We start from the raw sequence: 17690 nt of genomic DNA, 5'->3' as shown, positions 1-17690 counted from the left end.
CATTCTACAATACTACCAAAAAAAAAAAAAAAAAACTAGTATATCCTGGTACTTCAAAAATGTTGCTATAGGTCTTTAAAGTGCCGGCATAGGTCCATTAAGTCTATACCAGCGTTTTCTAGTGTCGGGTTTGAATCGTCTCAATAGACTTGCCTAGGATATATCACCTTAATAGGTACATTTGTCTAAAGCGCTGCTATAGACCTAGGAAGCACCGCTATAGGTGACATATAGAGGTGTTTTTAGGAAATGCCGCAAAAGAAAACATTGGGACAGACTACTCTTTTCTTTTCTTTTTCTTTTCTTTTTTTTTTTTTTTTTTTTGTAGTGCCATTTTACTTCTTTGCTTAGGAAGCTCAAAATTGTTGACGTTTTCCAGTTTCAAAAGGAAAAAAGGGTTATTTTAATAGTTCAATCTTTTAAACCATTGCCATTTCAAAGGAGATGCTATCATTTTGAAGGCAACAATAGTGACTTGTTAAATGCAGTGTTTTCATTGGAGGGAGAGAAACCTCTAGGTCATAATCAACTCTGTTACTCACACAATTTTTTCATAATTTATTAAGTTTGTAAATTGTGAGCATTGAAAAATCACTTTCATATAAGCTTATAACTAGTATCATTTTTATTATTCACTATTCACGACTTACCACTTCTTCAAATTGTGTAAAAAAAAAGTCTTTGAAGGTAAAATGTCACCATAATTATTCTCAAAATTTTTTTTTTTTTAGAAAAGAAAAATGGACACTTAATTAAGTAGAAAATCAACCAAATTACCTATTTAATAAACCTGTAGTGCTAAAAATTATGGAGCATGACCCCTCATCTTGTTTTCCTGGCAAACAGAAATGCATGACCTTGTTTTTTTGTTTTATTTTATTTCTCAATAACTTGTATATTTTTTTTAGGCCTTATTGTTTAAATGCCACTATTGGTGAGAAATGGGACAAAGCTATCCTGCTTTTGTGAAGGCAACTGGAGCCAATTCACTTGTAAGTTGTAACGTGAGATTAGGTCCTTCCTATTATTTTGTCTTAGAGTTGCTACAGATGTATTTCATGCACTACATTTCGCCACATAATCAGCATACATCTAAATAATAAAATATTCCAGCTAGCCAAGTCGACCTATATCTTTTTCTTTTGATATGATTGGCTGGCCTGTGCATGGAGGAACAAAACTTTTAGCATTGAATTTTCCTTTTTAAAAATAAATTAAATAAAAATACCACATATATACACACACTCTCTCTCATAAGATACAGTTTGAAATTTATGGTGTCTCCTTTAGGATGATAACCCTTAACCTTCTGGCCATGGCAATGTATTTATTTTTTGCGTGGATTGGATTCAAACTCATGCACCTTATTTGATAACAAAAAATTTTATCAATTGAACTAATTAAAAATTTAAAACTGACAATAAAAGTTTCTACAAAAAAATGAAATTCTACAAAAAAATGAAATTTTAAGAAGTTAGGCACAAGTGGACATTAAAAATAAGCCAAACATTTAAGCTAAAATAATCAGGCCTTAATATGAACCCCCCAACCCTTCCCCCACAGAAAAGAAAAAGAAAAAGAAAATACTTATCAAAATATTAACCCTCTCATATATATATATTTTTTTTTCTATCTATACTTCAATAAAATGTCTCAAACTTGTGTAGAAATAATTTGAGAATCTTCACGAAGCTGCAAACGACTAAACAGCAGATGCACTTTTATGATTTTATTTCAAATCGTGTTTATTATTCAAATTGGATTTGAAGAAACCTTATTCATGAATAGCAAAAAGGAGCAATCACCATTGAATTTTCATCAAAATATTATTAAAAATTGAATTTCTCCTTATCCTTTTAAGATAAGATAAGAAAAGAAACAACTCATGAGCAAAAAAACGAGAGATGAAGTGCAAGTAAAGGATTTCAATTTCTAAGCCAAAAGACTCTAAAATGGGCACCATTCAAATATTTCTGAAATATTACTATTCGTGTATGTATGTATATATATATATATATATATATATATATATATATTTATATATATAATGGGTTTAAGTTACACCTGGTGCAACTCTAAGTAATGTTACACCACTCAATTTTTTTAATTGGGTGCAAATTTTAACAAATCTACCGTTAGATTACATTATCTTCATATATTCTCCATACTTACAAAATTTCAAGGTGATCAAAGATTAATAGCCTTATTATCAATCAATTTTTTAAATTCAAATTTTTGTAGTTTAAAATAATGCATAAAATATGAGTTTATGGATAAATTGGTAAATAACATCTAATTGATATGAAAATTGGCATGATTGTTAAGAACATATAGAACATGTAATTCAACAGTGAGATTTTAGAAATATGAATTCTATAACAAGTTATTTGGTAGTGTAATATTATTTAGAGTTACACTAGGTGTAATTGAACCTGACACTATATATATATATATATATATATATTGTTTCCTTCGCAAGTTTCATCTTTCAACAGCAATTATCCGGAAGTAAAGATTGCTCTGATCTATTTCAAGGAGTTTGACTCACAAGCAATTGATGCAAAATTCAGTCATTATTCATGGCCAACAATAAGATATTTATGAGGCAATATATTTTACTTCAAAATGGAGTATTTATCAAGTCTTTTACAGAAGTAAATTAAAGCACATTAAAGTCTAATACTAATTGTTCTTAAAGCCCATACAATCAATGAAATGCCATTTACACTTCATTTTTATTGCTTCTTGCATACCAAATAGGAAAATATGCACATATTCCTTGCACTATGGATTAAAGGAAGAAGAGTAATACCGTAGATATAAACTATTTTATAATATTTTTACAAATTGTTGATGTAGTCAACTCCTTATTGGTTTTCACTTAGGCCCACTATTAACATCATTTTTTCATTTATCAATAACCACTCATCATATCAACAGTTTGTAAAATTTTTTGTAAAAAAGCATTACTCAAGAAAAAAAATTGGAGTTCAATAGATATAAATTTTTTTTTTTGGCAATATCCAAGTAAAGTAATGGCATTTTTTTTTTTTGATACAAGATAGAATTCTACTCTAGCCTAATCTAAGTGTATATATGTGTGAAACTCTCTCCTGGAGACTTGAACCCCGACCCTTGGCCCGCACACTCCACAAGCACTTATACTTGTGGAGTGACCATCGCACCAAGAGAGTGCGGTGGTGCATATTTCTAACTTTAGTAATAACTTAATTAGGAATAAATATTGCCTTTAAATTAAATACCAAATGAGGAGATGTGAAATATTCAATTACAAATTAAGTGCTCCCCTTTACTTTAAACACAACTTTAATTCTTAAGAAGAAAAATAAGTACACATCCTATGAGTAGAGCTTGTTATGTACCTTTGTGTTAAAACCTCATTTCCTCTCCCTTGTGTTTGTGTTTGTATTTGTTTCTCCAAAAAAAAAGAAAAAGAAGAAGAAAAGGACATATAGCCATTAAATTAGATACCAATTAAGGAGATGTGAAATATTCAATTACAAATTAAGTGCCCCCCTTTAATTTAAATTAAATGCACAACTTTAATTCTTAAGAAGAAAAATAAGTATATATCTTATGAGTGGAGCTTGTGGTGTACCTTTGTGTTAAAACCTCATTATCTCTTCCTTGTGTGTATGTTTGTATTTGTTTCTCCAAAAAGAAGAAGAAGAAGAAGAAGAAGAAAAAAGATGAAGTGGCCATACAACCATTAAATTAGATACCAATTGAGGAGATGTGAAATATTCAATTACAAATTAAGTGTTCCCCTTTAATTTAAACACAACTTTAATTCTTAAGAAGAAAAATAAGTACACATCTTATGAATGGAGCTTGTGGTGTACCTTTTTGTTAAAATTCCATTCTCTCTTTCTTGTGTTTGTGTTTGTTTCTCCAAAAAAAAAAAAAAAAAAAAAAAAAAAATGGATGTAGTGGCCATACAGCCATTAAATTAGATACCAATTGAGGAGATGTGAAATATTCAATTACAAATTAAGTGTTCCCCTTTAATTTAAACACAACTTTAATTCTTAAGAAGAAAAATAAGTACACATCCTATGAATGGAGCTTGTTGTGTACCTTTGTGTTAAAATTCCATTCTCTCTTCCTTATGTTTGTGTTTGTTTCTCCAAAAAAAGAAAAAAAAAGAAAAAAAAGTGGCCATACAACCATTAAATTAGATACCAATTGAGGAGATGTGAAATATTCAATTACAAATTAAGTGCTCCCCTTTTATTTAAACACAACTTTAATTCTTAAGAAGAAAAATAAGTACACATCTTATGAATGGAGCTTGTGGTGTACTTTTGAATTAAAACCTCATTCTCTCTCCCTTGTGTGTGTATTTGTTTCTCAAAAAATAGAAAGAAAAAAGAAGAGGAGGTGGCCATATAGCCATTAAATTAGATACCAATTAAGGAGATGTGAAATATTCAATTATAAATTAATTGCTCCCCTTTAATTTAAACAAAACTTTAATTCTTAAGAAGAAAAATAAGCACACATCTTATGAGTGGAGATTGTGGTGTACATTTGTGTTAAAACCTCATTTGCTCTCACTTGTGTGTGTGTTTTTGTGTTTGTTTCTCAAAAAAAAAAAAAAAAAAAAAATGAAGAAGAAGAAGAAGAAGTGAATATTTAAAACCTTGTAACTTAATTGGTTAACACCTTTTGGTATTTTCAATGGAAACATTTAGGTTTCAAATCTCCCCCTCTCCCAATTATCAAATTATAAGATTTTTTTTTTTCAAAAAAAAAAAAACCCCGCAATACCTAAAAAACAAATATGGTTATAGGCCTAAGTTTTAAATGACTTTATTACCCTCACTTTAAGACCAAAAAAATTTGGGATAATATATAAAACACATCTTTCACTTTGTGGGTTTTTAGTGATAGGAGACATATGCATGCATACTCTCTTTCATAAAGCGTGGATCTCACGCAGCTATGAGATCCACACATTATGAAACATATATCTGAACGCGTGAAATTATTGTTGAAAGTGTGAAGAATATATATAACAAGTTCGCATAACATGATCAAGTTAGTCCAATGAAAATAATTCAAAAGTAAATTGCTTTTAAATAAGTGATCCCCTTTAATTAACTTACACACAAGTCGGTTCAATGAAAACAATTCAAAAGTAAATTTCTTTTAAATATTTGATCCCTTTAATTAACTTACACATAGCCTTCATTCTTAAGAAAACAAAATTACAAATAGCTTATGAGTCATGCATGGCTTCAAAGCCCATCCCTTTTTTTTTTTAAAAAAAAAAAGAAAAAGAAAAAAAAGAGAGGCCTATTCAGGTTAATTTCAAATTTCAACTTCAATACCTTAAGCCTTATAACTTAATTAATTTTCACATTTTTTTTAGTGTTTCTAGCGATGATATCTAGGTTTAAAATTTCCCCTCTCTTAATTATCAAATTTAAAAAAAAAAAAAACCACAATACCTAATGGATAAATATGGTTGCGAACCTGAGTTTTGAATTACTTTATTACCCTCACATTAAGACAAAAAATTTGTGAATGGTATCTAAAATGCATCTTCACTTTTTGGGTATTTAGTGATAGGAGATATATGCATGCATGCTTTCTCTCAAAGCGTGTGAATCTCATATGTATCAGATGTATAAAATTATTATTGAGTGTAAAGAATATATATGTTCAATGAAAATAATTCAAAAGAAAATTTCCTTCAAATTCCATGAAAATATGGAGAAAATAAAAGGGCCTTTTTGTTATGAGAGTTGAGCTTCAAAGAGGGACCTCAAAAAGGGCCTTTTATTTTTGTACGGGTTTGATCAATTGTTAGGACTTTTTTTTATTTGAAAAAAAAAAAAAAAAAAACACACACACACACATTTCAGAGATCCGAATGATAATTTAATTGGTCTATAAGTAAACCGTAACTCTTTTAATTGATGAGAACATTGCCTAACAAACATTATTTTGTTATAAAAAAATTAAAAATCATTACAAATTGAACTCTCTTTCTCAACAAAATTGATTTATCTCGACTACTTTGCACTTTGACTCACAATTATAATTAATATAAAATAGCATTTACAGCTACATTTAAAAAAAAAAAAATGTCCTAAAAAATTAGTTGGCACTTGCTAAGAAAAAATCCAATGAAGCAAGCAATATTAATTTTTTTAAGCTCATGATAAGGGTATTAGAATTTAGAAACCTCATTCATGAAGCCAAAACAAAATTTACTTTTTTTGTTGCCACCAAATTGTTGCATTGTCCCACCTAATAATTAATTTCCACTATATGATTCTTCATAGTAGAACCGTGATATTTGCTTGGAGGGCATTATGAATGGCTCTAATATATAAATAAACACACAAAAAAATTTATATAGTAAAGAAATTAGACTCATGCCGTTGGTGGGTTATTTTGCCTTAAAACGGAGCAAAAGGCATCACCCATGTCTTCCATGTGTCTTTCACTTGTCCGAGAATTTTTCTTATAAAGTACAAACATTATAACTACCTAATCATTATATATACAACTAGTTCATTTCTCAAAAAAAAAAAAAAAAAATACTCTTTTATTTTATAAAAAAAATTGATTTAATTTCTTTTTCTTTTTTCCGCAATCCGCACTTGAAAATAGTGAAAAATACTAAGAGTGCAAGCTCAACAGTCACACTCAACAAGAAATCTTAGCCGTAGGATATAGAAAATCAATGGTTTTCGAGTCAGTGGGGCCACAGACTAGCCTTTCTTTCACTAATAAATACCCCCCCAGGGACCCCCCCTTTCTCTCACACCAACATTAAGCTATCCTTCCTTTCTTTAGCCTTTTGTTATTTCCTCTCTCTTATACAGCTGCATGGCGTTTGGTGGAGATCTTCCTTATTTTCCCAACCTTCTCTCTGGTAGTCCCTCAAAACAAGAGATACCAAATGAGTTGGGGGGAGATAGATTTTCCATAGCAGGCTCTAATTCTTCTAATGCCTTGGTTCCTAATAATGTTCACCATTTTGATCATGCTGTTCCCATTTATGGGTCCAACTTGAATCCCCACCATGTTGATCATGTCAACCTCGTGGGATCTACCTCAAACCTCCTTGCTGGGATTCAAATCCCATATGTAGGTCCAATTTCACTTTTTGCAAATGAGTTTTACTGTGATTTCAATGCTTATGCATCTTCTGTTTTTGCACCTGATGGCAGAAATGGAAACATGCATGGCCTTGAGACTGATGTTAGCCTAGGCCTTAGGGATAATCCTCAAAACAATCCTGTAGCCCAAACTGAGGCATATCTGCTTCTCAATACTCAACAACTCGGATCAGCAAATGGTAGTTTTGCTGAAAACATGTCATGCACAAAACTAATAAATATCTTAGCAAAGTTGATCTGAAGAAGCAGCAGCGACTGCACATGAGAAAGGCAAGCAAAGCTCGAAAGAAATACTATAACATAATCAAAGGGCAATGGACTCCACAAGAAGACAGGCCAGTAGAGAATTATATTAGTTCATTTTTGTTTGTTTCATTTCTTGGCAAATTCAGGAATATATTCTCTCAAAATTTTCTTTTTTTTGGTTTTTTCCTTCCAACTAGGGTTTTATGTTTGGTATTGTTATTTACTGATAAAGAATTGGTTATTGTAAATCTCTATTTGCAGGCTATTGGTGCAGTTGGTAGACCGGTTTGGTATAAAGAAATGGTCTCAAATTGCTAGGATCATTACTGGGAGAGTGGGAAAGCAGTGCAGGGAGAGATGGCACAACCATTTGCGGCCTGACATTAGGGTTTTTTTTTCATCTCTTCTTTCTATATTACTTTCCATTTATGCAGAAATCCATACATATATACATATTTTTATGAAAATAAATTCATATATATAAGAGCAAAACTCTTTTATTTAATAATAATTTTACAAATATATACATATATTTGCATGCCGCTTTGTATATTTGTAGTTTTTCATTTATTAAGATTCTGGTAATTATATTTACTTTTCTGACACGTGTTATCAAATGTATGGAGATTATGACGTAGCATTTTTGTTTTACTTTTTTCTTTTTGTCTACGCGTTTTCAAAAGTATTTGAATACTTACCCTATATATCCAGCATTTGTCGGTTTGCTTGACAACGCATGAACATGCATCCCGATGAGTGCCTAATTGGTCTAGTTTTTCTTAATCTCAAAACAACTGGCCCTTGACGTACTTACCTTTAATACACTCATTGGTTTTTATACAGGTATTAAACCCGAACCGATTGGACTAAAACCTCGGTGACTCGAAACCTAGACAAGTTCGGGTGTTTGAATGGATCTTTTCTACATATAGCTCAATCAGACCCAATGGGTCGGTGGTGACTTGAGTAACCCGGATGAGTTTATATAACTCAATTAGGTTTGTAAAATTTGTAAAATTACATTTATTGGTTTAATTTTTTTTTTTTATCGTTTAATATGTTATGATATGGTAATTTAAAGAGTAGAAAACCTAAAGATTTTTTTTTTTTTTAAAAGTGCATTTCTTTGTCTATCTATATATCTACATGCAAGACTCTCATCCTATCAAAATACTACTATGTTATTGTGAAACCTTGATTCTGAATCATAATTGCAAGTTTAATTTAGGCATATGCTCTTTTTTTTTTTTAATTTACATATTTATATTACGATTTCTCAAACTTAATTTATATATATATATATATATATAATTAAAAAAAAATTATTTGACCCAACGATTCGACCGATAATTCACTTGTTGAACCAATTAATTACATAATAGCTCTAGTTACTTGTATCTCTTTTAGGAATCATAACCGATTTCATAAATCTATCCGGTGACTTAGTGACCCAACTCATAAATCAAGTCAATGTCTGAGCTAGGTTTGATAAGTATAATTTTTAGTGTAGGTGAGATTTGAATTCTAAGTCTCTTATTCGATTACAAAATATTTTACTGCTTTGGAACCTATAGATTTGATTGGATGTTTAAATTGATAACAAGTTCAAAAGTTCAAGGTCCGATTTGAAGTTAGTGAAAGTGTAGGTTTTAATTTATAACAAATCTTAAACTTTAAGGTTTTGAATAGAAAATTTTGAAACTATAGAGTTAAACTTAAAAATATCTCTAAAGTATAGGATTTAAAATATATTTTATCCATTTATTTTTAAGTTTTATCCTAGGCACAACACTACAAGGAAATTCGTAAAGTTCATCAAGGGTATTATTGAAATTAGACTAAATAATAAAACTAGCCCTTAATATTGTTGGTTTTCAATATTGTAAACTTAATTATCTTTCTAACAATAAGTTTTGGGGGTTAAAATATAATTTGCCTTAATTTCCTTTTCAAGTTATATCCTAAGTCCAACACAGCAAGGGATTTTTAATGTACATCGAGCTCATTAGCAAATTAAAGCTAATTGTATTGATTCTCATTATAATGAACATAATTATTTTTTAAAAAAATATAAAGAATGATATTTTCATTTCAAATGATGAATTCATGATTAGTAATATGTGTACTATAGCATATATTACATTATTACCCATACGATTTTTTTTTTCAAGAAACTTGTTTAATTTATATTATGAAACAAAAATACTCTAAAAATATATGTTTATTTAATTAAATGTACTAAACATGAATTAAAAATTTCCTATATTATACATGTATAAAATACTCCAACTTGACAAAACTTAAATATTTTTTTGGCAATATATATAAAATTATTTCTTTTACTAAGATGTGTCATCAAGGACAATAATGAAATTATCAAAATCAATATTTTTAATTCCATATTTTACTATTTCTATTAAACCCAATATTTTCTTAGTTTTATTATAAACTTGAATTTCTTTTATCTATTAAGAATTTTCTATAATTTGAATGAATAGAGATGTTATTGCTACATCTGATATGTATCTACATATATTGAATTGTAAATAAAAAATAAATTATTTTTTGAAATATAAAAATAAAATAATTTAAATTATAATATTATGAGACATTAATTAATTTTTTTAGGACTAAGTGACAGAAAGAATAGAATTAAATATTATATCTTCATTTATTTGTTATATATTTTTGCTTGTGAACCACAATTAAAAATTGAAGAAAAAAATACTAAATATATTCAATATTTATTTAGTTGATTTAATTTAGCATCGTAAAATTATATTAAGACAATATAAGTATCTTACTAAGTGGAAATATAATAGAGAAATAACTTAACATACATAGTCATTTTTTTAGTCTAGAATTTATATTCAACTTTGTAATATACTAATACATATGTCTATCTATTTTTTTTTTCTCTCTCATTTCCATTTTTTATGCTATATTTTTATAGCGTTATTTTTTTCCCAAATCGTGAATCAAATAAAACCCATACATGTTTCAAATTTCATGTTAATTAGAAGTTATTTATTATTTGATTAGAAACTTATGTTTTGTGTATAATTTTAAAGTTAAAAAACCTTAAATTTAGACATTTTATGGTTAGATAGTTAATGATCTTCAATCTTTTTGATATATAATTTGCAAACATAAAGGGTGTAAGAGGATAATTTAATCCAACAATTGATAATTTGTAAAAAAATACTTATTCAGTGAAAATTGAAAAGCTACGGAGTAGCATAACATCACATCAAGTTACATTACATGTAATGTGTGTGTATATTGAGTGTGTTTCAAATAGAGTGTATCATTTTGAAGTAAAACAATGATATGCATACATGTTTCACAGTTAATTTTCTCTTTTCTTTGTATAAGAAATCCTGTATATAATAAAGTATTTAGTACATGAGGCGGAATTATGTAGTGGATGTATGTAATATTACTTTTCGTGTAGTTCATGTTTATGAATTTGATATACATGTAACAAGAGTATTGCTTACATTCATTATACTTTCCATCAATTCATATGCACACACCAACACAAACAAGAATTGACACATTAAATAGTGCATCATACAAATGCTTATATATATATATATATTTATATTTATATCTTTGCCATAGTATGACCACAATCTATATATATATATATATATATTTATATTTATATCTTTGCCATAGTATGACCACAATCTATTTCAAGTTGATTCTATATATATATTAATCCTTCTTACACACATTATTCTTTGTCATGTTGCAGAAAGATAACTGGACTGAAGAGGAAGATAGGATCCTGAGAACACCATCAAAAATCACTGGATTGAAGCTCACAAGAAAATTGGAAACAAATGGGCAGAAATTGCTAGAAGGCTGCCAGGAAGGACTGAGAACACCATCAAAAATCACTGGAATGCAACCAAAAGAAGGCAGAACTCAAAGAAGAACAGCAGGGACTCCAACTCTAGCGCCACCCTCCTGCAAAGCTACATCAAGACAGTGACCTCACCCAATTTGCACGTCAACGACAACTCCATCAACAACAACAACAACAGCAACCTCTCAGAGTCAAGCGTGTACATGGTAAATATGGTGACCAACAACCCTCAAGTTCAGCTTGAGAACTCAGACCTCACCTCCCCAAACTGGGCAGCATTCCTAACCAACGTCTACAATCACAACGAGTCGGCCAATACTGGTGTGTCTCTAAACAACGCTATGCCCCCTGAAAATAATATTAATGTCTATGTTCCCATGCTTGAGGATGAGGAGATGCCTTGTATTTCCGATTTTGATGATAGCAACTGGCAGTTTGAGGTGTCCTTGGACATGACTAATTACTTGATACTCGATCAGATGGGCAGGGAAATGGAGTTGTACGAGACGACTGTAGGTCGAGGAAGCGTTTGAGCTATGTGAATTCTTGGTGGGCTTCTTTTGCAAGGTGATGAAGTATCTCTCAAAGTTCCAATAGTTGCTCAGCCCTCCAAAGCTTGTATGACATGGGAACATGAAGATGAAGATGTAAGTGGTAGATCTCTCTGCTGACATTTTCTTATCTATGTTATTTTTATTTCAGTATGTGTGAGTGCCTATCCTCCAAAAAACTAAAAAGATTTGGACTTCTTGTATTTTCATAAATTTCAGACTTGAGTGTTGTATTATCCCCAGCTTATGGGTGACAATTAGCTTGGACTGATTAATTAGCATCTTGTATGCTATAATCTATGTTATGTTTCTTTTGGGTTTTAAAAGTTTTGCTATTTTACTTCAGTTTTTGGCTCACTTTGATGACCTGAATGCTTGCTTATGCATCCCATGAAGCTTGGGAAGCTTGCAATTGAATGCATTTGTGCAAAATTATATTATACTAACCCCTATGAAGGTGTGGTATTATTACATATAGCTCTAAGGGTTTGAATAATCTACGAAATATAACGTAGACCCTTTGAACTGTGAAGAAATACTATATGATGATTGCCATGTCTATTAAATAAGACATTATTATTTTTATATGCGTTTGCTGGATTATGTCACCAAACTGGAATAACGGTTTTGTGAGAGAAGGGGGATTGATTTTTTGGACAATTACCTAATGAAATATTTAGCATGGTTATATGATAGATGTGGAGTATAGAATTATTAGTGTAAAATACTATTTTAGTCTCTAAATTTTATTAAAATTTGTTTTTCATTTTTAAATTTTAAAAAGTTTTTTTTCCTTAAATTATTGAAAAGTTTGTCTTTATCCATAAACTATTAAAAAAAAAAAAAATTTTACTTTTTGTCATTAAACTTTAAAAAATGATTTTTTTTTTTTCATTCCTAAACTATTGAAAACATTCTTTTTCATCTTTATTTCTGTCTATAAACTATTGAAAAAAATTCTTTATAAAGTTTAAGAAAGAAAAAAGAATTTTTAAAATTTAGGGATGAAAAAACAAACTTTTGATAAAGTTAATTAAGAACGAAAATTGCATTTTATCCAAATTATTATTATTATTATTATTTTCTTTTTTTCTGTTAGCGGTTTTGCCATTGGATTTCACTTGAGTGTTAATTTGGTCTATAAACTTTTGATTTGAACTATTAACTCCTACAAATTAGGTTTATAATAAATCAAACATTGCTCAAAAAAAAAATCAAACATTTTGTTGGTATTTTATGTTAAAATCTAATGTATTTGATTATGTGATATGCACATGTTTTTCAGTAATTAGAAGTCCATTATTTTCATACTCACGTATGTGAATCCATTAGATTTTAAAATAAAAATACTAATATAAAGTGTTTGATATGGCATAAACCTGGTGCACAGTTTAATTTTTAAAATTGATAGTCCAAAACCGAATTGACACACATTTGAATGTCCAAATACTTTTTTAAAAACTTTTTGTTATGCGATATGTGTTTGATTTAGGGCTTGCGTATCTCTTGTAAGTAGAAAATTCAAGCAAATTACCAGCTAGATATTCAGGTCATAGATGATGGAGTATAAAATTGTTATTGTAAAATACTATTTTAGTCCCTCATATTTGTTAACATTTGTTTTTCATTCTTAAATTTTAAAAAATTTGTTTTTCGTTCCTAAATTATTGAAAAGTTTGTTTTTGTTCCTAAGCTATTAAAACATTTTACTTTCTGTCATTAAACTTTTAAAAAAGATCTTTTTTATTCTTAAATATTGAAAACGTTTTTTTTTTTTTTTTTTTTTTTCATTCATATTTTTGTCTCTAAACTATTGAAAAAATTCTTTACAAAGTTTAAGGATGAAAAAAAAACTTTTAATGTTTAGGGATGAAAAAAATTTTGATAAACTTTAGAGAACAAGATAATATTTTATCCAAATAATTATTATGATTTTCTTTTTCTTTTTCTTTTTTAGTTTGGGGTTTTGCCTTTGGATTTCACTTGAGTGTTAATTTGGTCTATAAAATTTTGATTTGAACTATTAACCCCTGCAAATTAGGTTTATAATAAATCAAACATTTTGTTAGTATTTTATGTTAAAATCTAATATATTTGATTATGTGATATGCAAATGTTTTCCAGTAATTTGAAGTCCATTATTATCATACTCACATATGTGAATCCATTAGATTTTAAAATAAGATACTAATATAAAATTTTTGATATGACACAAACCTAGCGCACGTGTTAATTTTTAAGATTGAAAGTCCAAAAATCAAATTGACTCACATTTCAAAAAAATTTTTTTTTTTAAGAACTTTTTCTAGCATGTGCACACACACATGCATTGAACATGTCTCTGTGTTTGCATATTGTTCGTTGCTATGAAGTTGGTTCTTTTATTTGATTTGCCCTGACATCCTTAATTTTCCGTGGGGGAAGAATATCCCAATCTACATACATGCTTCCAGAATCTCTCTCCCGATTGTCAATCAGGATGCTATATGTTGCATCAGGCCTAAGAATAAATGTGTAGAAATGAGTAAGCTTGTCTGTTTCACATTCCAAATCCTTCTTGATGGGGTAATTTTGGCCCTGGTAGGAGAGTATAACATGAAGCTTCTTTGTCTGTGTACCACATATGTCTGGTCCAAACATTAAACTACACCAAGAAAACAGAAACAGGAATATCAGAGACATGAAAAAGGGAAAGAACATATTAATACACTAGTAGTTCCCTTAATAAGAGCAACCAGTGGTTGAAGAGTATTTCTGTTCATATTTTAGATATGGTGTGACATTAGGCTTGAACTCATTCAATTAAAAGGATAAAAAGCAGACTAAAAAATGGGTAGAGAATATGTATTATTTTAAATGGTATCTTCCAGGCCTCTGTCAAATATCTCAGAAAATTCTCTATAGGTTAATTCATCAAAGATACTTGCCATCATCTTGCAAAAATTAAAAGTCAGAGAGTTTCAATCACCTGAACTTACATATGTCCATATTCCCTTACAAGCGAATTCATGAGTGAATAAAAGAAAATCATGCATAAATAAAAGAAAATCATGCATGACTGTCTCCCTACTTTTTTTTTTTAGGTGGTGAAAAGCCTTGAAACAGTCTCCTACACACCACCTCCACTAACACAATCACTCAAAGTAACTTATGGATGTGTTTACCAGACCTTTGGGTGAAGACAAATTTCATTTGATTTGTCTTATGGATGCTCAAAGTAACTTCATACATTAAGCATGTATGAAGTTGGTTCTTTTATTTGATTTGTCTTGTCAAGGTCATTTCATTATACTAATACAATTCTTATTTTGTTATCATTTTTTAACAGGCTAAACCTAAAGCAAAAGAGTTTAAGAACAAACCAATTCCAAACTACGACAAATTGGTTGAGCTTTATGGAAAAGATAGAGCAACTGGGGAACAATCTGACCTGCCTAGTTTCTCATACATAATATATTTAACAATGGCTGTCAGAAAACACTGGCGCTTAGCAGCAAATTTTTAGCTGCTAAGAGGAAAGATTAGGATTTGAGTTAAGAAGAACAGAGAAGTGGAAGAATTGTCCAGGATAGAGGATGTTATGGTTATGATGAAGGCTTGGCTAAGAAAACCCGGATGATTGAACACATTGTAAGCATTAGAGGTGAAAAGAAACTGTTTAGGATTAGAGGTATAACACAAATGTGGCATTAATTACTAAACATTGTTAATGTTACAAATGTGGCATTGGTTCCTAAATGGATAAGTATGGTCATGAAAAATAAATGTTTCAGTGTGTGAAATTCTGCATTTTTTTGAGAAATTATAAAATTATTGTCATTTGTTTTGGTCAAAATTTGTGTGCTATTGCTTAATAGTTAGCAGGGATATTCTCTTGAGAATTTTGGGTTGCTTTCTTTTCTAAATAGTAAGTGGGAAAACACTTGAATTTAAATTACATAGTAGGATCCTATTTTTTGAGTTAATTCATAGAGTTACTCTCTCTAACTTTTTTTGTTTTTTTTGGGTCTTAATTCTTCTCCGAATCCTCAAAAAATTAAATTCACGTACTAAGCAAAATAAAAAAAAAATTAAAAATAATAATAATAAATGAAAGAAACTCTAAATTCAATATTTTATTGATTTTTTCATTAAACAAACAAATCAAACATTTTTTCTTATTTTAATTATTATCAATTAAGGATGGTTTTTTTTAGTATAATAAAAAATGAAAAAAAAAAATAATCATAGACCAATGTTGATTATTTAATTGACATCAGAAAAAAAAAATTATCAAAAAAAAAATATTTCATGTTATAGTCATAATTATTTAATCTAACAAATTAATCATAAACCAATGTTGCAAGTTCATTTTCAAATAAGAGTAAATTTGTCTATTTAAAAATATTTAATCATTTCCTCTCCTTTCCATCCTAATTTTTAAAACATCCAAATAAGGAGAATGACTAATTACTCCCCTCCCCCTTACTTAATTTTAAAAACATCCAAACAAGGTGGGGGACAATCATTCCCCTCTACTCTCCTCCTTACTACTCTCCTCTACTCTCCTCCCTCTCTAAACTTCCAAACAGGTCATAAGGCATTGTAATAGGAGGTTGACCAACTACCAAGACAATGCGAAAAGATATCGACACCATCGTTAATGACTTGGTGGTCTGTACTCAGTGGCTATGCTCACGGTCAAGGTACCATGCTTGTCTTTTTGTATTGGTCCTGAGAAAAATCAAAGATGGCAACTACGTTGCAAAGGCTCAAAGTATAGCTTTGGGCTCCAGCTAGCTAAGCCTCATTCATGGCAACTTTCTCATTGAGTGGATTGGGTAAACAAGTGCGGAAATAAGAACAAAATACTCTTCATTTAACTCAAAATGGAGAGTCTATTTCACAGTTAAAATTTTATTTTTTAAATCTAACAATGTACAAAGTGTCAATCATTTAAATTTTAAAAAAAGATGACATTGGATCCAGCTTCACCAGTACTTACACTAGACCCATTTAACCAGTTTGACTCAACGACAACCCTCTAGGCGAGATAATGCCGAGCTCAAAAGGTGTTGCAAAAGAAGAATTAATAGAGTCCAATGGTGTTTGTGGAGAATGTAGTGGTAGACATGCCTGATCTGCCCATAACAAAGGGAAACAAAAAATTGAAGCCTAGTCCATTGGAGATTTTGCAAAATTTTGTGGAAGCTTGAAAATCTATGGTGTTATATATATATATATATATAAACAAAGATTTTTTGGTGTAAAAATTTTGTCAGAATAATAAATAATACTTAGGATAAAAGTATCTTATCAAATACTTTATAACTAATCTCACAACATTAAAATAGAATGCACAAAGGAGTTCAATAAAAGAACAATTTGTTTCTCAAAAAAAAAAAAAAAACAATTTGATTAATACATAAAAACATTACACATGCTTTGCTGCACACACACTTTTTACTATTTCACTCGCTCTTTCCGTCATATTTCCATGTACATGCACTGTTGCACATGCACTTGCTTCACTTTCTTTTCCTTGCACTTTCATGCTTACTGTAGAAAGCTATATATAAAATACAAAGGAGAACTTTCTTAAAATAACTCACCTAACTAGTTGAAAATATTGAAAACGATGGCAAAAGAAAAGTCGAGAAAGGAAGCATTTTCATCTTGAACTCCTGTTCACCTAATAACTCACCTAACTAGTTGAAAATATTGAAAACGATGGCAAAAGAAAAGTCAAGAAAGGAAGCATTTTCATCTTGAACTCCTGTTCACCTAATAACTCACCTAACTAGTTGAAAATATTGAAAACGATGGCAAAAGAAAAGTCGAGAAAGGAAGCATTTTCATCTTGAACTCCTGTTCACCTAATAA

At 29.6% G+C, this 17690-nt stretch overlaps 1 protein-coding gene across 1 annotated transcript; it reads right to left on the bottom strand.

Moving 5' to 3' along the window:
* Positions 1–14192: 14192 nt before the first annotated feature.
* Positions 14193–16465, bottom strand: LOC126702675 (calreticulin-3-like). The gene is made up of 2 exons (XM_050401496.1): positions 16359–16465; positions 14193–14472 (listed from the first exon to the last, which is right to left on the bottom strand). Exons 1-2 carry the CDS (start codon positions 16463–16465, stop codon positions 14193–14195), a joined length of 387 nt encoding a protein of 128 aa, XP_050257453.1.
* Between the last annotated feature and the right edge of the window lie 1225 nt (positions 16466–17690).

The sequence above is a fragment of the Quercus robur genome, chromosome 2 (assembly GCF_932294415.1).
Source record: "Quercus robur chromosome 2, dhQueRobu3.1, whole genome shotgun sequence".
NCBI lineage: Eukaryota > Viridiplantae > Streptophyta > Magnoliopsida > Fagales > Fagaceae > Quercus > Quercus robur.
This window is presented reverse-complemented; position numbering and strand designations above follow the sequence as displayed.